Source organism: Brachycentrus maculatus, unplaced genomic scaffold (genome assembly GCF_059751285.1).
Source record: "Brachycentrus maculatus isolate JH-2025_06_01 unplaced genomic scaffold, ASM5975128v1 h1tg000940l, whole genome shotgun sequence".
Lineage (NCBI taxonomy): Eukaryota > Metazoa > Arthropoda > Insecta > Trichoptera > Brachycentridae > Brachycentrus > Brachycentrus maculatus.
This window is the reverse complement of record NW_028281662.1, coordinates 1-20407: the sequence shown is the minus strand read 5'-3', so window position 1 is coordinate 20407 and position 20407 is coordinate 1. Positions and strand designations below refer to the sequence as shown.

The following is a 20407-nucleotide window of genomic DNA, read 5'->3' as shown; positions in this document are numbered from 1 at the left end:
TGAGAATAGCCAAAACTCATTTCGATCACGCTACCCAAGGAAACATGTTCCATCTGGCTGTCAAAGATAACTTGATGGTTCAAAATTGGTATTATGGCACCATCTCTCCCACCTAGTATAGACTTCGAGTCTTTGAAGTAGCCGCAAAGTAATCCACCGATCCATGCCCCATGGAAAACCCATTTGCAGACCGAGCTATGAAGGTCTGCATGCAGTGCCCCGATAATGCTCCCCTGCGGAATTTAGGAACATACTCTTGCGAGCGCTGCCCAGTTGGTTTGACATATAATAAAACGATTGGGAACTGCACCTAAGTGACGCATGTTGAGGCACCTTCTCTTTCTGTCGACCCAAACACATCTTCTACAGCTGTGTCTTAGAGATATCAAGAGGCTCCAATTGTGGTATCTCCAATTGCCAGACCTGTTGGTGATGGAAGCGCAAACCAAAAATAAATCCGATCAGATAATACCACAGTTCCCAGCAGTTTAGCGTAATCTCCCTCAAACTCAAGTCTTGGAGTTATTGGTCAAAACTAAGTTATTTCTATGCCCAACAACTACACGCCTACCACGACTACGAATAGTGATGCAATCATTAGTACCACAACAACCAATCCAACAACAAATGAAGTTACGACCGAAGCAAGTAATGAAACGATCACCGAAGCGAAAAATGAAACAACAACAAAAGACAAGAATGAAGTGACAAATGAAGCGACGAATGAAGTGACAAACCAAAAAACTAATGCATAAACTAATGAAACAACTAAGAATACAAGTACTACTGAAACTTCTATTTCCTCTGATGTTTACATAACAGCACCAATGCAAACACCGACGACATCTCTTGACGTTCCTTCCGATCACTCTATTTCTCCTCAAAAAACGAACAGTTTAATCTAAAATGCAGGAACTGAAAGTCCTGCCTCACCAGCTGTTCTGCCTGCAAACTAGCTGATAGGGACAATCAACCACAAATGCGATGAATCTACACCCATATATAATAAAACAACCCAAAAATGTTAGGCTTGCCAATAAAACACTGAGTATATTGCGGCATCCTCGAAGTGTCTCCCACTTTTGTACACTTTTAATTAAAATGCAAAAAATATGATCTTGCCCGCCCAAGGATACATTTCCACTTATTAAAGAACCCTCCAAAATTAACACCCAAATCGAACCATCCAAAAATGCGAGGATGCCAAGCCATATGTAAAAACTTCCGGGACAGGTGAAATGACCACCTATTCCTGCGTTGGTTGCCCCCAGGAAAAATACTATATCATTGCATCGCAACAATGCATTGATGCTTGTCCAATAGGAACCATTTATTCTTCAGAAAAGCAGTAGTGCGAGAATGGAAAGTATGTCACCAACCCCAAGGCTTCTAATTTAGTATTTAGCTCCGAATAATAGTCCAAAAAATGGGCTGAAACTTCCGCTGAGTAAAACAATAGCCAATTAAACATCATCACTTGTCCCTTGTAGAAGCCATATCTACGGGATGGAGTTTGCTTAAACTGCGAAGGTGTTAATAATATTTATGATGTCGTGAAAGCATAATGCACGAACTGCGGGATGGGGAGAGGATATGACTCATAAAAGAAAATATGTGTGGCTTCTGGTTTGAATAATTTAGTCAGCCTGGATCGAGTTATTACGAACATACTCTGACGATATGATATATATTTGGTGAACAATGAGTTTTCTCGAAGAAAATTCATTGTCTTAAGTTATTTTATTATATGTATGTGATCAATAATCCTCATATTTCAATGCATGGATTAGTAATTTTATTATATTAGAAGAAGAATACCACGCCAAATAGATAATTTGTACTAAAAAATAAATAAAAAACATGAAAGGGTCTCAAAATACAAGGAGGAAGCGTCGGGGTGTCAGAACGTAAATAATTAAAGTATTCTTATCAAAATAATTTAATCAAGTTCATGCGTTCGGAACTTAGTATATAATTCTTTGTCCATAATTCTTTGTCCATAATTCTTTGTCCATAATTCTTTGTTCATAATTCTTTGTTCATAATTCTTTGTTCATAATTCTTTGTTATTTTTTGATTATATTCATAAATATCAAACTTATGAAAGGCGAAAAGGAAACCAAAACAAGCCCAACAAACAAAGATTATTCCAATTCTCTTATTTATTATCATCCTCAATGGCCAGAAATTCGTGTTGATTTGCAAAAATTGGCATCTGAATCCTTAAATTCTTCAGAGATTATCAAAACTTTACAGAAATTTATGTTTTACACGCATACTCACAGACAAAGGACTTGGAAGTCCTCAGACTCAGACTTAGCTCCCTCCTTCCGGATGCTTACCTATTTCGAGAGATTAGTTTAAGTTATCGGAGGAGCTGCGCAGATTGTGCTAGACTATGAGAGCAAGGTTCCGTCGATTCCTATCTTCTACTCCCAAAAACAGAATTAGCATGATTTCACGAAATCAGAAGTCCTACTATTGATTTGCTTGATGAGCTTGACTCTAATTGGCAATCAGCTAACAAAGTACGCAGACAGGTTTTGTTTTCAAAGCAATTTCTCGTTTATCTTCAGCTCTCATGAATACAAGTCCCAAACTGTCATGGAATACTTAACAAGAGAGCTCAGGAACTACAGGGAGAGAAAAAAACATGCCTAAAATTCTGAACAGAAGTAGCAGCCCAAATAATAGTGTCTTACGATTATTAGATCAGTCTGCAAAACTTCCCTTGCCTAAATATTCAAACAATCGTCTTCCTAAATGTTCCCAATCCAAATAACCAGTGACAAAGACAGCATATAGAATCATTACGGCATGATTAAGGCGGACTTCGCGAATAAGTACATCGGGGGAGGCTCATTGACTACTGGATGTGTCCAGTAATAGATTATGTTTGCGAATCATCCTGAGCTTTATGTTTCGATGCTATTTTCTGAAGTCATGCAATAGAATGAAGCTATCTTCTTTATCGGCTTTAAAAAATATTTCAAAAATCAGGGATATGCACGAACAACCTCTTTTGATGGCCCTGAATAAATCAAATATGATTATGACAACAAAAACAGGGCGAAGTAGTATATCACAGCAATCGATGCCATACACTTCTACCATCGTGGTGACGACTATCAATTCCATAAAAAATCGATTGATCGAGAATTGGTCAAAGCCTTCATTGGTTTCAACCCCTAATTCGAGGGGTCGAAATAGATCCCAAAGATCATATCAGGCAATTGGGGGTGTGGGGCATTCAATGGAAATATATAGCTGAAGTTTATCATACAGTGGATCGCTTCATCGTTGGCTAGGAGATAGCTCGTGTATGTCCCGTTCGGCTACCATTTTAACTTGATGCATTATCAAGATCTGTTTTAGCACATACAGAAAAATAAGATCACGCCCTACGAATTATACGAAGCTGTGGTAAAAGAAAGTCAGTATGTTAGCAGGCAATAAACCATTTTAAGTTTATTGGCAAAGAAATATAAAGTAAATAAAGCAATGAATCACCTCTGATTTATATGGTTTATCTGTGATCAATTTTAATAATTTATTAATTTATTCCGGTTTAAAATCTCCTTGTCATTATTGAAGCCCCAATATTGTCTCGTAGTAGATGAGATCTGGTTCTCCAGATCGATACACAAATCTGATAAAATTGTAAAAGCGTATTTTATATATAAAGCAGAGCAAACTATTAAATGACTAAAGCTACAAAGTTTAACAATTGCAAATGTCTAATTATCATAATCTTGCCTTGATTTCACATATTCTATGATTTTTCACCTTTAGCTGCTCGTTGATTTGCTTCAAGCGACCGAAAAATTACGAGCGGCTTTACTGCTTTGTAAATTCATCATTAGATAAATGAATTAGTTTTTATTGCTCGTCATAGAGTTCAAGCAGCTCTTTCTGTAACTCAATCAAAAGTGCTTGGTCCACGTCCTGACATCTTGTTGTCCCCTGGTTACGATGTGAGCAGCAATCCGATTTATTGTGGTATGCAAACTGTGATTGATTATTCGATTGTTCGGCCTCATTGTGAGCATAATTCACTGAATACAAATAGCTATTGACGAATCTTTAATCTTGATCGGATTCAAATTAGCCGGCTTCAAAAGTTATGCGATTCTGCTGCCGATTCTTGGCATCCTCATGAATAATAGGAGACTCTTGTTAAATTATGTAATTTTGGGTCTTGCTATCATAGCTCTTCATCTTCTTTTTGTTCTAGCCGGACTTGATTTTACAACCATGAGACCTTTCTTCAGTCCTCTTGGTTTTGCAGTAAGGTATTAATGGTAGATTTTTGTTTGCATGACACATCTTTAATGCAGCATCATTGTGCTCAAGGCTTCTCTTTCTTTTTTTTAGAGATTAAGGTTGGCCTGCATTCTTATTATTTTCTCGAAAGTGAGCTCGGTTTAAACTTTTCGTTTCTATTTGTTCGAATGGGTTTTGTATAAGCTAATGCTCATCGACCTAATCTTAATCTTAAATTTCGGATTAGAAACCATTGAAGCTTTGTCTTTCAATAAGTAGATTTGTTTGGGGTAACTTGATTTCACTCTATGATTAATGATGCTTCTTTGGCTGAGAAGTGAGTATCTTTTGAAGATTTACACTTTTTCTTGAATGAGATTGCTATCTTTAAGCAGGCTAATCTTTTAATTATGACTGATACTTCTACTAATCTTTCTATTATTCCTTCATGGTTTCTGCCTTGCGAATATCCTTATTCTTTTTGTGTGGATTGTGGTGCTCAGTTTTTGCGTCCATGCGCTTGGTCTCGGTTGCAATTCGTTTGAGCTGCTAGATTTATTGCTGGTATTTAAAGTGCATTTAATTTTGCGCTTTCATATAGTTTGTGAACTATTGGTCTTTTTTTTCATACAGCTCCCTAAAATATTCAGTTTAGAGTTTCTTTTCGCTGATCATACTTTCTTTGATGCCGCAATTTTATTTAATCCTCTACAGCTCGAGTTAAAACGTTTTGATTTATTTTTGGTATTTTTCATTCAGTTCATTTTTCTATACTTTATCTTTTTTCCTCAAGTTCTCCAGTTATTGCTTTAGCTTATTACACTCTTTCTCAAACTTTTCGATGACTTCAACACTTCCTTGATACTTTTGTAAGATGGAGACAGTTGACTGGTCTTTGATTTATTTGAGCTCTTTATTCTTTTAAGCTAGTTTTCTTAATTATTTTTACTGTTTTTCATTGCGCTTGGCTTATTAAACATATTTCTGAGTGGCTTTTTCAAGCTATTTCTGCAGAACTTCATTGGCTTGCTAAAGGGAAACTATTTTTTGCTTACTTTGCTCCATGCTCTTTTCGATTTTCAACAATTTTCGATGGCTTTGGTCCTTGTGCTCTCTTAGTTTCTTATTCTCCTAAATAAGATCAGTCATTTTGCTCGTTTTCGGTTATAGTATTTAAATCTTGCAGCGAAGCTGTTCTTCGATTGATTTTGATTCGGAAACTGATCGGTTCCTCTCTTCATTTATCTTCCTCAAATTTTAGTTCAAATGATAATTCTGCTCTTCCAAAGCTTTTATTCTGTTTTGAAGAGCAGTCATGGCATTCAAATAGGACTTATTTTTTTAGTTTTTGATTTTTTGCATGCCATCATGGTCAACTGAGGCGGGATTCATATTTCCGAAATAAGATCGATTTTATTTTTCTGTCGATTCATTGGATCTTCGATTTGATGATAAGTTTTAGTCCTTTGCGAACGATATTTATTTGTGCTAGTGACTCTGCGAGCTTCTGAATTCCCATCCGAAACCACCAACTTCTTTGCATTGGTCAGGAGTCGAGATTTGTTTGAGCCAATACTCCAATTGTTTCGAGTTGAAAGAATTATTATCAATCGATTCATATTCAGAATAGACTGAAGTTGTATGCCTGTCCATTTCAAAGATAACTGATTTTAATTACATAGTAATAATGGTATTGAAGACTATTATATAGTATTAGTTATTGCATTTGTTATTGCATTTACCGAAATTACGATTTTTATCTATCATCTTAGTGCCTCGAGTTTGGCCACAAATTAAGGATGAAAAGTTAGCAATGGAAAACTAAAAGTGAAGACTGGAATTAGAGTGATATCTAATTTCGATGGTAGACATATATATAAAAATAATGGCACGACCTGAAAGTGATAGCGAAGTTAACCAGAAACAAAAGCATAGGCAAACCCAAATAAATGGCATCATAAATATATGATTCTTCCACTTCATTATCATGATTTTTGAACTATATTAGTAATGGGTAATAAATTATTGAAAAGCCAGGCCGATGATTCACCGATTGAAGGCTTTGAAAATTCATCTGAGCCATTTTTCAGAGGAATCTAAAGATAATACAGTTTCGACTATATTCGATGCCATTCTCAGCAAAAAAATACCGTCCGATGTCGTTTATGAAGATGAAAAGATATACGCATTCAAGGATATCAATCCCCAGGCACCAGTTCATATCCTCCTCATTCCCAAAGACAAAAATGGATTGACTGGTATCTCATAGGTACTCAGCATCAAATTATGTTTAGGCATAGTTCAAGCATGTCTAGATACTGGGTTATATGATGGTTAAAGCAAAAGAAATAGCTCGAAGCCTTGAATTGAAGGAAGGATATCGGCTGGTCATCAATGAGGGACTCAATGGACAACAGACTGTCAGCCATTTGCATATACATTTGCTGGGCGGAAGGCAGATGAAATGGCCTCCTGGATGATTATTTGAGCAGCAATCAGAATCATTATGATCATAGTGATCGATGATTTAAATAAGAGTCTATGGTATAATAGTTATCAGGAGTGTTGGTTGGCCAGCTAATTAGCAGGAGCATGATGTTAAAAATGCAACTTTGTACTTTCAAATCGGGACTAATATTTGCCCTTGCTATTTTTGGAAGCCTATTTTTTGTTTTGGGTCTCTCTATCATTTGTGTGCTTTATTTCTCCAATTAACAAAAGGGACGATGCTTTTTGAAAAGTATCTACCTAATTAATCTTCAGGGATTATAATTTTTTCAATTTCTTCGATAGATGCCACAAATGCTCCCAAAGCATCTTGAGAGTTTATTCAGGGGACTAAATTTTATCGACAATATCCATCAAGAAGAGAAAATCTTGCGATTCGTCATCCCCATTGCTATACTTCTGGTTTTCAAACTATACAATTTATCTAATTTCATCACACCCGAGGGGCTTGTTCGCAGAGCATACCTTCAAGCTCGGCTGGACTTCATCGAAAATTCCTTTACTTTATTTGATCAGCTGATGGTTTAGCTCTTAATTTTTCCATACTTCTAGAGCCAGTCTGCTTTCAAGCTCACAGATCGTTTATGTCTTTTCTCTGAGCTGCGACTCTAATTATTTAATTCTTGATTGGGATGTTTTGTCCTTTTGAGTTAGTTGGCACATTTTTTACCGAAGAATCTGGCTTTCACGTTGCAGGATTTTATGGTGTTCCTATTCGAATTTCTAAGTCATATTACTGCTTTTCGTTAATGTTTACGAGTTTGTTTTACACTAGTGCTATGCTCTGAGACTTTTTCCCATCTCCCCCATCCCTTCTTTGCTGTTCGAATATTATATCGAATTCGAAACTGAAGCTTATAGCCCTTCGATCCATTTCTGACTTGTTTTCGTATTTTTGCTCAGGGTGCTCGTGGCTTTGAGGCTGAAGTTTTGGATGATATCAAGCTAAGTTTTGGATTCTTTCTTATTGCTACTTGGCATATTTTCACTTTTTTCATGAGCTTTAGCTTATTCCAGACGCTCCCCATTATTTTATACAGCATAAGAACATGGCTTACTCCTCATGATGAGTGATCTTTTTTTGTTGGATCCCTACCGATTTTGGTTTGGTCTCCTTATAATTTTCTCATTGTTCTCATGAAGTTTTTGAATTTAGTTGATATATTTGGAGCGGTCTTTTGGTTACAGTTTGATGTAGTTGCAAGCATTGGCCTTGCTTTCAAGAGTCTTATTGAAGTGTGAGTTTCTTTTGATTTCGTTGTAGCTATCAGGTATTTGTAGAAAATTAACAGAGTCTAAGCATTCATTTGTTTGATCAGACTAGGGCTTATGATGTAAAGTGTCCTTAATTTGAGGTGACCTCGGGTTCATAAGATTCACAGCAAACTATTAATAATATTTATTCATGACTTAGTTTTATTTACTGATAGTTTACGATAATTTTAATTAGTATAGATGTTCGAGCAGCATTTGCTCATGAGAAACATCACATCATTAGTTTGGCTAGTATATAATGGAAACAATACACGCGCACTCAAGACATTCATCTTTGGCATAAAACTAAACTAATTGCGATGCTTGCTGCAGATCAGGATGAGGATAAATACAGATAGGTAAATAAATATATGAGAAGGGGTTATGTAAGTTATGTATGGGATTTAACTATTATTCTTTCTTAAAATAAATATTAATATTACAACAAACCATCTATTGAGAAGATAAATACATATACGTTTATATGCGATGCAATCAGCGCTCAGCCAAGCATCTGAGATCACATTATTGAGTAATGAGGCTCAAAGGTTGCTAAAATTGGTGAAATTTATAATATTGTATTGATTTCAGGTGACGACCATTTTGAGCGTTTTTTCATAAATCCAGTATCATGGCAATCAGCCTATCGGAAAAATAGCGTGAAAAATAATTCCGTAAACTAAATAGTTGACTGAGGTCATTGAAATCAGAGATTATATTTAAAGCTATCTCATTGCTAATATTCCACAATAAATTGGTGACTATTTATTTTTGAGATTTTTCGGATAAATGCACTTTGAATTGAAATCAGCATCTCTCTGGTTCTAAAATTGTCCGAGATTTATAATTTTGGAAGGAGGGTAAGAAAGCTGATAAAATTGGATGGTAATTAATTGCTTTAAATGCCAATAAAAACATCTTAATTTGTTTATTTTTTATTGAAGATATATTCATGGAGAGGTAAACTACCATCTTATTTAGACCTAGTAAAGGACTTTCACCGCCCAAAGGAGGCAAAAAGGATGATGAGCACAATGTTCTTACTTCGATGACTTACCTGTAGCTTAATTTCTTAATTTAGAGCATCAATCCAGAATGCCCCTAAGGACTCGTCCACTAAGATGGACCAATCTGTCTACAGATCCCTGCAGAACTATGAGAAGCAAATTAAAATCCTCAAGGGACAGATTAAGTTGATTGGATTTCAACTACAGCGTGAAAAGCGCAATACTGCATACTATGAGCTGATCAACTATGCCAAAGATCAAAATGCAGGAAATGAGCCTTTCACTGAGGAAGAGATGTCTCAATTGCAAGCATTACTAAGAGAAGAGCAAGCCCCAAACAAGCAAGAGTTTGCCGATGTCATTGAATCCAAAGTTGAGATTGAAGAAAAATAACAGCATGATTTTATTGAAACGATTAAAGACCAGTTCTTTGATGAGCATCTCAACGAAATTCAAAGTGTCAACGACATCAACAAAGTTCTCTGTGGAAGAGCCAAGTCTGCTGTTTCAGAAGGATTCGGATCAATGAAATCTGACAATCAAGTTTATGACAGAGAAATTGATCTTGCCCAAAACCCACGCATTAGAAAAAGCATTCTCTTAAGCATGACTATGCTTGTGAATTATAAAATCACTGAACAGGTTTAATGGGGATTCAGAAACATTCTGAAGAATTTTGGTCCTTCCCAAACTGCTGAAGTTATTGAGGCTAACAAGAAGTTGAAGGGAAAAATGCTTATGGGATTAAAATAATATCCTAGGTTAAATCTAAAGAGAGCCTTTTGGAGGTGGTATATAAAATCTACTGGATTAGGAGAAGACCTTATATTGCGGGCAGCAAATAACCTTGTACTTTACACCAACGTTAACAAGACTACTGCATTTTATAGACTCTTAGGAACTGTAAGGAGCCAACAACGAAAAGTTCATCCTAGAGTAAAAAGAATGACAACAATGCTTTATTTATACCTCAGAATATATTTTGACCGGACAAAAAGATATGCTTTTGACCAACTAAAAGGGGATGGAAAATCAAGAAAATTATTTGCCCTCGATAAGATCTTTGAGTTAGCAATTAAGCGTAAGGCAGCTGCGTTTAAGATATGGAGTGATTAAATTAAAAGAATTAGAGATATATAAAATGCAAAGTAAGGTTTCTATTTAGAAAGTGCAAGAAGAATTGCAAATCTATCCAAAGATAATCTTCGTTCTTCATTTGAATTATGGAGAAGAAACATAGATAGGATGAAAAAAATAAGAGAGATACAAAAGAGATTTTTGAGCAAATTGCTCATGTCAAAAGCTGGAAGAGTTGCAGAAGCATTTAGAATTATGAAGGGATTACCTGAAAATGTAGACCAAGAAAAAAGAAAAAAGGCAATGAAATTTGAGAAAGGACTTAGTAGCTTTTTAGAAAAAACTTTAAGAGGCAGTTTCAATGCCTTTAGAGTCGAACTCGACGAAGGTCAAGCCGTCAAAAAGAGAGCAGTGATCCAACTCATCAACACAACCATGGGTGGACAGAAGAAGATGTACACAAGATGGCTCAACATTACTGAAAGAGCCAGACTCATGAACGAGTGCAGATTAGTTTCCAGCGCATTCTCAACTCTCAACTTCGCAATCAAATCTGTTGCTGACAACGCCTTCAGTGACAACAAGGATAACGTCCTCAAGGAGAAGAGTTTGACCCAGTTGTTCAAGAACTTGTCCGGAAATGTCGGAGATTCATTCAGACGTTGGAGAGAACTCAATAACATTGAAAAACTCAGAGAATCAATGAACAACGAACAGAAGAAATCCATCCTCAAGATGCTCGATAACCTCCTAAACCAAGGAAAGAGTGCTCAAATCAGAGATGCCGTCAGGAAGTTCAAAGAAAACGCCAAGATTACTGACATCCAAAGAAACTTCCTCAAGAGACTCCTCATGTCCAAGGCAGGAATGGTCGTCATTGCCTTCAGAAAGATCCAAACTCTCCCTGAACGAAGAGATGATGCTGCTTTCGCCAAAGCCAGCAAATTCGAAAGAGGATTGAGTGCCTTTGTTGACAGAACCCTCAGATCCAGCTTCAATGCCTTTAGAGTCGAACTCGACGAAGGTCAAGCCGTCAAAAAGAGAGCAGTGATCCAACTCATCAACACAACCATGGGTGGACAGAAGAAGATGTACACAAGATGGCTCAACATTACTGAAAGAACCAGACTCATGAACGAGTGCAGATTAGTTTCCAGCGCATTCTCAACTCTCAACTTCGCAATCAAATCTGTTGCTGACAACGCCTTCAGTGACAACAAGGATAACGTCCTCAAGGAGAAGAGTTTGACCCAGTTGTTCAAGAACTTATCTTTAAACGTTTAAGGCTCTTTTAATAAATGGAGATAACTAAATCGCATTGAAAAAATGAAATAAGACGAATAAGAAAATGACAGATACAAACAAAATACAATAAATGAATTGAATAGAAGAATAAGTTAAAACATGAAGAAAAGTATGCTTAAACTCTTAAATGATTTACTAATGAGAGGTAAATAAGGGCAAATTAGAAACGCAATAAGAAAATTCAAAGAAAACGCCAAGATTACTGACATCCAAAGAAACTTCCTCAAGAGACTCCTCATGTCCAAGGCAGGAATGGTCGTCATTGCCTTCAGAAAGATCCAAACTCTCCCTGAACGAAGAGATGATGCTGCTTTCGCCAAAGCCAGCAAATTCGAAAGAGGATTGAGTGCCTTTGTTGACAGAACCCTCCGATCCAGCTTCAATGCCTTTAGAGTCGAACTCGACGAAGGTCAAGCCGTCAAAAAGAGAGCAGTGATCCAACTCATCAACACAACCATGGGTGGACAGAAGAAGATGTACACAAGATGGCTCAACATTACTGAAAGAACCAGACTCATGAACGATTGCAGATTAGTTTCCAGCGCATTCTCAACTCTCAACTTCGCAATCAAATCTGTTGCTGACAACGCCTTCAGTGACAACAAGGATAACGTCCTCAAGGAGAAGAGTTTGACCCAGTTGTTCAAGAACTTGTCCGGAAATGTCGGAGATTCATTCAGACGTTGGAGAGAACTCAATAACATTGAAAAACTCAGAGAATCAATGAACAACGAACAGAAGAAATCCATCCTCAAGATGCTCGATAACCTCCTAAACCAAGGAAAGAGTGCTCAAATCAGAGATGCCGTCAGGAAGTTCAAAGAAAACGCCAAGATTACTGACATCCAAAGAAACTTCCTCAAGAGACTCCTCATGTCCAAGGCAGGAATGGTCGTCATTGCCTTCAGAAAGATCCAAACTCTCCCTGAACGAAGAGATGATGCTGCTTTCGCCAAAGCCAGCAAATTCGAAAGAGGATTGAGTGCCTTTGTTGACAGAACCCTCCGATCCAGCTTCAATGCCTTTAGAGTCGAACTCGACGAAGGTCAAGCCGTCAAAAAGAGAGCAGTGATCCAACTCATCAACACAACCATGGGTGGACAGAAGAAGATGTACACAAGATGGCTCAACATTACTGAAAGAACCAGACTCATGAACGAGTGCAGATTAGTTTCCAGCGCATTCTCAACTCTCAACTTCGCAATCAAATCTGTTGCTGACAACGCCTTCAGTGACAACAAGGATAACGTCCTCAAGGAGAAGAGTTTGACCCAGTTGTTCAAGAACTTGTCCGGAAATGTCGGAGATTCATTCAGACGTTGGAGAGAACTCAATAACATTGAAAAACTCAGAGAATCAATGAACAACGAACAGAAGAAATCCATCCTCAAGATGCTCGATAACCTCCTAAACCAAGGAAAGAGTGCTCAAATCAGAGATGCCGTCAGGAAGTTCAAAGAAAACGCCAAGATTACTGACATCCAAAGAAACTTCCTCAAGAGACTCCTCATGTCCAAGGCAGGAATGGTCGTCATTGCCTTCAGAAAGATCCAAACTCTCCCTGAACGAAGAGATGATGCTGCTTTCGCCAAAGCCAGCAAATTCGAAAGAGGATTGAGTGCCTTTGTTGACAGAACCCTCAGATCCAGCTTCAATGCCTTTAGAGTCGAACTCGACGAAGGTCAAGCCGTCAAAAAGAGAGCAGTGATCCAACTCATCAACACAACCATGGGTGGACAGAAGAAGATGTACACAAGATGGCTCAACATTACTGAAAGAACCAGACTCATGAACGAGTGCAGATTAGTTTCCAGCGCATTCTCAACTCTCAACTTCGCAATCAAATCTGTTGCTGACAACGCCTTCAGTGACAACAAGGATAACGTCCTCAAGGAGAAGAGTTTGACCCAGTTGTTCAAGAACTTGTCCGGAAATGTCGGAGATTCATTCAGACGTTGGAGAGAACTCAATAACATTGAAAAACTCAGAGAATCAATGAACAACGAACAGAAGAAATCCATCCTCAAGATGCTCGATAACCTCCTAAACCAAGGAAAGAGTGCTCAAATCAGAGATGCCGTCAGGAAGTTCAAAGAAAACGCCAAGATTACTGACATCCAAAGAAACTTCCTCAAGAGACTCCTCATGTCCAAGGCAGGAATGGTCGTCATTGCCTTCAGAAAGATCCAAACTCTCCCTGAACGAAGAGATGATGCTGCTTTCGCCAAAGCCAGCAAATTCGAAAGAGGATTGAGTGCCTTTGTTGACAGAACCCTCAGATCCAGCTTCAATGCCTTTAGAGTCGAACTCGACGAAGGTCAAGCCGTCAAAAAGAGAGCAGTGATCCAACTCATCAACACAACCATGGGTGGACAGAAGAAGATGTACACAAGATGGCTCAACATTACTGAAAGAACCAGACTCATGAACGAGTGCAGATTAGTTTCCAGCGCATTCTCAACTCTCAACTTCGCAATCAAATCTGTTGCTGACAACGCCTTCAGTGACAACAAGGATAACGTCCTCAAGGAGAAGAGTTTGACCCAGTTGTTCAAGAACTTGTCCGGAAATGTCGGAGATTCATTCAGACGTTGGAGAGAACTCAATAACATTGAAAAACTCAGAGAATCAATGAACAACGAACAGAAGAAATCCATCCTCAAGATGCTCGATAACCTCCTAAACCAAGGAAAGAGTGCTCAAATCAGAGATGCCGTCAGGAAGTTCAAAGAAAACGCCAAGATTACTGACATCCAAAGAAACTTCCTCAAGAGACTCCTCATGTCCAAGGCAGGAATGGTCGTCATTGCCTTCAGAAAGATCCAAACTCTCCCTGAACGAAGAGATGATGCTGCTTTCGCCAAAGCCAGCAAATTCGAAAGAGGATTGAGTGCCTTTGTTGACAGAACCCTCAGATCCAGCTTCAATGCCTTTAGAGTCGAACTCGACGAAGGTCAAGCCGTCAAAAAGAGAGCAGTGATCCAACTCATCAACACAACCATGGGTGGACAGAAGAAGATGTACACAAGATGGCTCAACATTACTGAAAGAACCAGACTCATGAACGAGTGCAGATTAGTTTCCAGCGCATTCTCAACTCTCAACTTCGCAATCAAATCTGTTGCTGACAACGCCTTCAGTGACAACAAGGATAACGTCCTCAAGGAGAAGAGTTTGACCCAGTTGTTCAAGAACTTGTCCGGAAATGTCGGAGATTCATTCAGACGTTGGAGAGAACTCAATAACATTGAAAAACTCAGAGAATCAATGAACAACGAACAGAAGAAATCCATCCTCAAGATGCTCGATAACCTCCTAAACCAAGGAAAGAGTGCTCAAATCAGAGATGCCGTCAGGAAGTTCAAAGAAAACGCCAAGATTACTGACATCCAAAGAAACTTCCTCAAGAGACTCCTCATGTCCAAGGCAGGAATGGTCGTCATTGCCTTCAGAAAGATCCAAACTCTCCCTGAACGAAGAGATGATGCTGCTTTCGCCAAAGCCAGCAAATTCTAAAGAGGATTGAGTGCCTTTGTTGACAGAACCCTCAGATCCAGCTTCAATGCCTTTAGAGTCGAACTCGACGAAGGTCAAGCCGTCAAAAAGAGAGCAGTGATCCAACTCATCAACACAACCATGGGTGGACAGAAGAAGATGTACACAAGATGGCTCAACATTACTGAAAGAACCAGACTCATGAACGAGTGCAGATTAGTTTCCAGCGCATTCTCAACTCTCAACTTCGCAATCAAATCTGTTGCTGACAACGCCTTCAGTGACAACAAGGATAACGTCCTCAAGGAGAAGAGTTTGACCCAGTTGTTCAAGAACTTGTCCGGAAATGTCGGAGATTCATTCAGACGTTGGAGAGAACTCAATAACATTGAAAAACTCAGAGAATCAATGAACAACGAACAGAAGAAATCCATCCTCAAGATGCTCGATAACCTCCTAAACCAAGGAAAGAGTGCTCAAATCAGAGATGCCGTCAGGAAGTTCAAAGAAAACGCCAAGATTACTGACATCCAAAGAAACTTCCTCAAGAGACTCCTCATGTCCAAGGCAGGAATGGTCGTCATTGCCTTCAGAAAGATCCAAACTCTCCCTGAACGAAGAGATGATGCTGCTTTCGCCAAAGCCAGCAAATTCGAAAGAGGATTGAGTGCCTTTGTTGACAGAACCCTCAGATCCAGCTTCAATGCCTTTAGAGTCGAACTCGACGAAGGTCAAGCCGTCAAAAAGAGAGCAGTGATCCAACTCATCAACACAACCATGGGTGGACAGAAGAAGATGTACACAAGATGGCTCAACATTACTGAAAGAACCAGACTCATGAACGAGTGCAGATTAGTTTCCAGCGCATTCTCAACTCTCAACTTCGCAATCAAATCTGTTGCTGACAACGCCTTCAGTGACAACAAGGATAACGTCCTCAAGGAGAAGAGTTTGACCCAGTTGTTCAAGAACTTGTCCGGAAATGTCGGAGATTCATTCAGACGTTGGAGAGAACTCAATAACATTGAAAAACTCAGAGAATCAATGAACAACGAACAGAAGAAATCCATCCTCAAGATGCTCGATAACCTCCTAAACCAAGGAAAGAGTGCTCAAATCAGAGATGCCGTCAGGAAGTTCAAAGAAAACGCCAAGATTACTGACATCCAAAGAAACTTCCTCAAGAGACTCCTCATGTCCAAGGCAGGAATGGTCGTCATTGCCTTCAGAAAGATCCAAACTCTCCCTGAACGAAGAGATGATGCTGCTTTCGCCAAAGCCAGCAAATTCGAAAGAGGATTGAGTGCCTTTGTTGACAGAACCCTCCGATCCAGCTTCAATGCCTTTAGAGTCGAACTCGACGAAGGTCAAGCCGTCAAAAAGAGAGCAGTGATCCAACTCATCAACACAACCATGGGTGGACAGAAGAAGATGTACACAAGATGGCTCAACATTACTGAAAGAACCAGACTCATGAACGAGTGCAGATTAGTTTCCAGCGCATTCTCAACTCTCAACTTCGCAATCAAATCTGTTGCTGACAACGCCTTCAGTGACAACAAGGATAACGTCCTCAAGGAGAAGAGTTTGACCCAGTTGTTCAAGAACTTGTCCGGAAATGTCGGAGATTCATTCAGACGTTGGAGAGAACTCAATAACATTGAAAAACTCAGAGAATCAATGAACAACGAACAGAAGAAATCCATCCTCAAGATGCTCGATAACCTCCTAAACCAAGGAAAGAGTGCTCAAATCAGAGATGCCGTCAGGAAGTTCAAAGAAAACGCCAAGATTACTGACATCCAAAGAAACTTCCTCAAGAGACTCCTCATGTCCAAGGCAGGAATGGTCGTCATTGCCTTCAGAAAGATCCAAACTCTCCCTGAACGAAGAGATGATGCTGCTTTCGCCAAAGCCAGCAAATTCGAAAGAGGATTGAGTGCCTTTGTTGACAGAACCCTCAGATCCAGATTCAATGCCTTTAGAGTCGAACTCGACGAAGGTCAAGCCGTCAAAAAGAGAGCAGTGATCCAACTCATCAACACAACCATGGGTGGACAGAAGAAGATGTACACAAGATGGCTCAACATTACTGAAAGAACCAGACTCATGAACGAGTGCAGATTAGTTTCCAGCGCATTCTCAACTCTCAACTTCGCAATCAAATCTGTTGCTGACAACGCCTTCAGTGACAACAAGGATAACGTCCTCAAGGAGAAGAGTTTGACCCAGTTGTTCAAGAACTTGTCCGGAAATGTCGGAGATTCATTCAGACGTTGGAGAGAACTCAATAACATTGAAAAACTCAGAGAATCAATGAACAACGAACAGAAGAAATCCATCCTCAAGATGCTCGATAACCTCCTAAACCAAGGAAAGAGTGCTCAAATCAGAGATGCCGTCAGGAAGTTCAAAGAAAACGCCAAGATTACTGACATCCAAAGAAACTTCCTCAAGAGACTCCTCATGTCCAAGGCAGGAATGGTCGTCATTGCCTTCAGAAAGATCCAAACTCTCCCTGAACGAAGAGATGATGCTGCTTTCGCCAAAGCCAGCAAATTCGAAAGAGGATTGAGTGCCTTTGTTGACAGAACCCTCAGATCCAGCTTCAATGCCTTTAGAGTCGAACTCGACGAAGGTCAAGCCGTCAAAAAGAGAGCAGTGATCCAACTCATCAACACAACCATGGGTGGACAGAAGAAGATGTACACAAGATGGCTCAACATTACTGAAAGAACCAGACTCATGAACGAGTGCAGATTAGTTTCCAGCGCATTCTCAACTCTCAACTTCGCAATCAAATCTGTTGCTGACAACGCCTTCAGTGACAACAAGGATAACGTCCTCAAGGAGAAGAGTTTGACCCAGTTGTTCAAGAACTTGTCCGGAAATGTCGGAGATTCATTCAGACGTTGGAGAGAACTCAATAACATTGAAAAACTCAGAGAATCAATGAACAACGAACAGAAGAAATCCATCCTCAAGATGCTCGATAACCTCCTAAACCAAGGAAAGAGTGCTCAAATCAGAGATGCCGTCAGGAAGTTCAAAGAAAACGCCAAGATTACTGACATCCAAAGAAACTTCCTCAAGAGACTCCTCATGTCCAAGGCAGGAATGGTCGTCATTGCCTTCAGAAAGATCCAAACTCTCCCTGAACGAAGAGATGATGCTGCTTTCGCCAAAGCCAGCAAATTCGAAAGAGGATTGAGTGCCTTTGTTGACAGAACCCTCAGATCCAGCTTCAATGCCTTTAGAGTCGAACTCGACGAAGGTCAAGCCGTCAAAAAGAGAGCAGTGATCCAACTCATCAACACAACCATGGGTGGACAGAAGAAGATGTACACAAGATGGCTCAACATTACTGAAAGAACCAGACTCATGAACGAGTGCAGATTAGTTTCCAGCGCATTCTCAACTCTCAACTTCGCAATCAAATCTGTTGCTGACAACGCCTTCAGTGACAACAAGGATAACGTCCTCAAGAGAAGAGTTTGACCCAGTTGTTCAAGAACTTGTCCGGGAAATGTCGGAGATTCATTCAGACGTTGGAGAGAACTCAATAACATTGAAAAACTCAGAGAATCAATGAACAACGAACAGAAGAAATCCATCCTCAAGATGCTCGATAACCTCCTAAACCAAGGAAAGAGTGCTCAAATCAGAGATGCCGTCAGGAAGTTCAAAGAAAACGCCAAGATTACTGACATCCAAAGAAACTTCCTCAAGAGACTCCTCATGTCCAAGGCAGGAATGGTCGTCATTGCCTTCAGAAAGATCCAAACTCTCCCTGAACGAAGAGATGATGCTGCTTTCGCCAAAGCCAGCAAATAAAAGAGGATTGAGTGCCTTTGTTGACAGAACCCTCAGATCCAGCTTCAATGCCTTTAGAGTCGAACTCGACGAAGGTCAAGCCGTCAAAAAGAGAGCAGTGATCCAACTCATCAACACAACCATGGGTGGACAGAAGAAGATGTACACAAGATGGCTCAACATTACTGAAAGAACCAGACTCATGAACGAGTGCAGATTAGTTTCCAGCGCATTCTCAACTCTCAACTTCGCAATCAAATCTGTTGCTGACAACGCCTTCAGTGACAACAAGGATAACGTCCTCAAGGAGAAGAGTTTGACCCAGTTGTTCAAGAACTTGTCCGGAAATGTCGGAGATTCATTCAGACGTTGGAGAGAACTCAATAACATTGAAAAACTCAGAGAATCAATGAACAACGAACAGAAGAAATCCATCCTCAAGATGCTCGATAACCTCCTAAACCAAGGAAAGAGTGCTCAAATCAGAGATGCCGTCAGGAAGTTCAAAGAAAACGCCAAGATTACTGACATCCAAAGAAACTTCCTCAAGAGACTCCTCATGTCCAAGGCAGGAATGGTCGTCATTGCCTTCAGAAAGATCCAAACTCTCCCTGAACGAAGAGATGATGCTGCTTTCGCCAAAGCCAGCAAATTCGAAAGAGGATTGAGTGCCTTTGTTGACAGAACCCTCAGATCCAGCTTCAATGCCTTTAGAGTCGAACTCGACGAAGGTCAAGCCGTCAAAAAGAGAGCAGTGATCCAACTCATCAACACAACCATGGGTGGACAGAAGAAGATGTACACAAGATGGCTCAACATTACTGAAAGAACCAGACTCATGAACGAGTGCAGATTAGTTTCCAGCGCATTCTCAACTCTCAACTTCGCAATCAAATCTGTTGCTGACAACGCCTTCAGTGACAACAAGGATAACGTCCTCAAGGAGAAGAGTTTGACCCAGTTGTTCAAGAACTTGTCCGGAAATGTCGGAGATTCATTCAGACGTTGGAGAGAACTCAATAACATTGAAAAACTCAGAGAATCAATGAACAACGAACAGAAGAAATCCATCCTCAAGATGCTCGATAACCTCCTAAACCAAGGAAAGAGTGCTCAAATCAGAGATGCCGTCAGGAAGTTCAAAGAAAACGCCAAGATTACTGACATCCAAAGAAACTTCCTCAAGAGACTCCTCATGTCCAAGGCAGGAATGGTCGTCATTGCCTTCAGAAAGATCCAAACTCTCCCTGAACGAAGAGATGATGCTGCTTTCGCCAAAGCCAGCAAATTCGAAAGAGGATTGAGTGCCTTTGTTGACAGAACCCTCAGATCCAGCTTCAATGCCTTTAGAGTCGAACTCGACGAAGGTCAAGCCGTCAAAAAGAGAGCAGTGATCCAACTCATCAACACAACCATGGGTGGACAGAAGAAGATGTACACAAGATGGCTCAACATTACTGAAAGAACCAGACTCATGAACGAGTGCAGATTAGTTTCCAGCGCATTCTCAACTCTCAACTTCGCAATCAAATCTGTTGCTGACAACGCCTTCAGTGACAACAAGGATAACGTCCTCAAGGAGAAGAGTTTGACCCAGTTGTTCAAGAACTTGTCCGGAAATGTCGGAGATTCATTCAGACGTTGGAGAGAACTCAATAACATTGAAAAACTCAGAGAATCAATGA

General features: G+C 39.7%; 2 protein-coding genes across 2 annotated transcripts; both read left to right on the top strand.

Annotated features, from left to right (window-relative positions):
• The first annotated feature begins 11651 nt into the window (after positions 1-11651).
• On the top strand, positions 11652-14930 carry LOC148299798 (uncharacterized). Its single transcript, XM_088275666.1, has one exon. The coding sequence runs from the start codon at positions 11652-11654 to the stop codon at positions 14928-14930; it is 3279 nt and encodes a 1092-aa protein (XP_088131792.1).
• Positions 14931-15050: 120 nt separating this feature from the next.
• Positions 15051-18407, top strand: LOC148299797 (uncharacterized). Its single transcript, XM_088275665.1, has one exon. The coding sequence runs from the start codon at positions 15051-15053 to the stop codon at positions 18405-18407; it is 3357 nt and encodes a 1118-aa protein (XP_088131791.1).
• The last annotated feature ends 2000 nt before the right edge of the window (positions 18408-20407 follow it).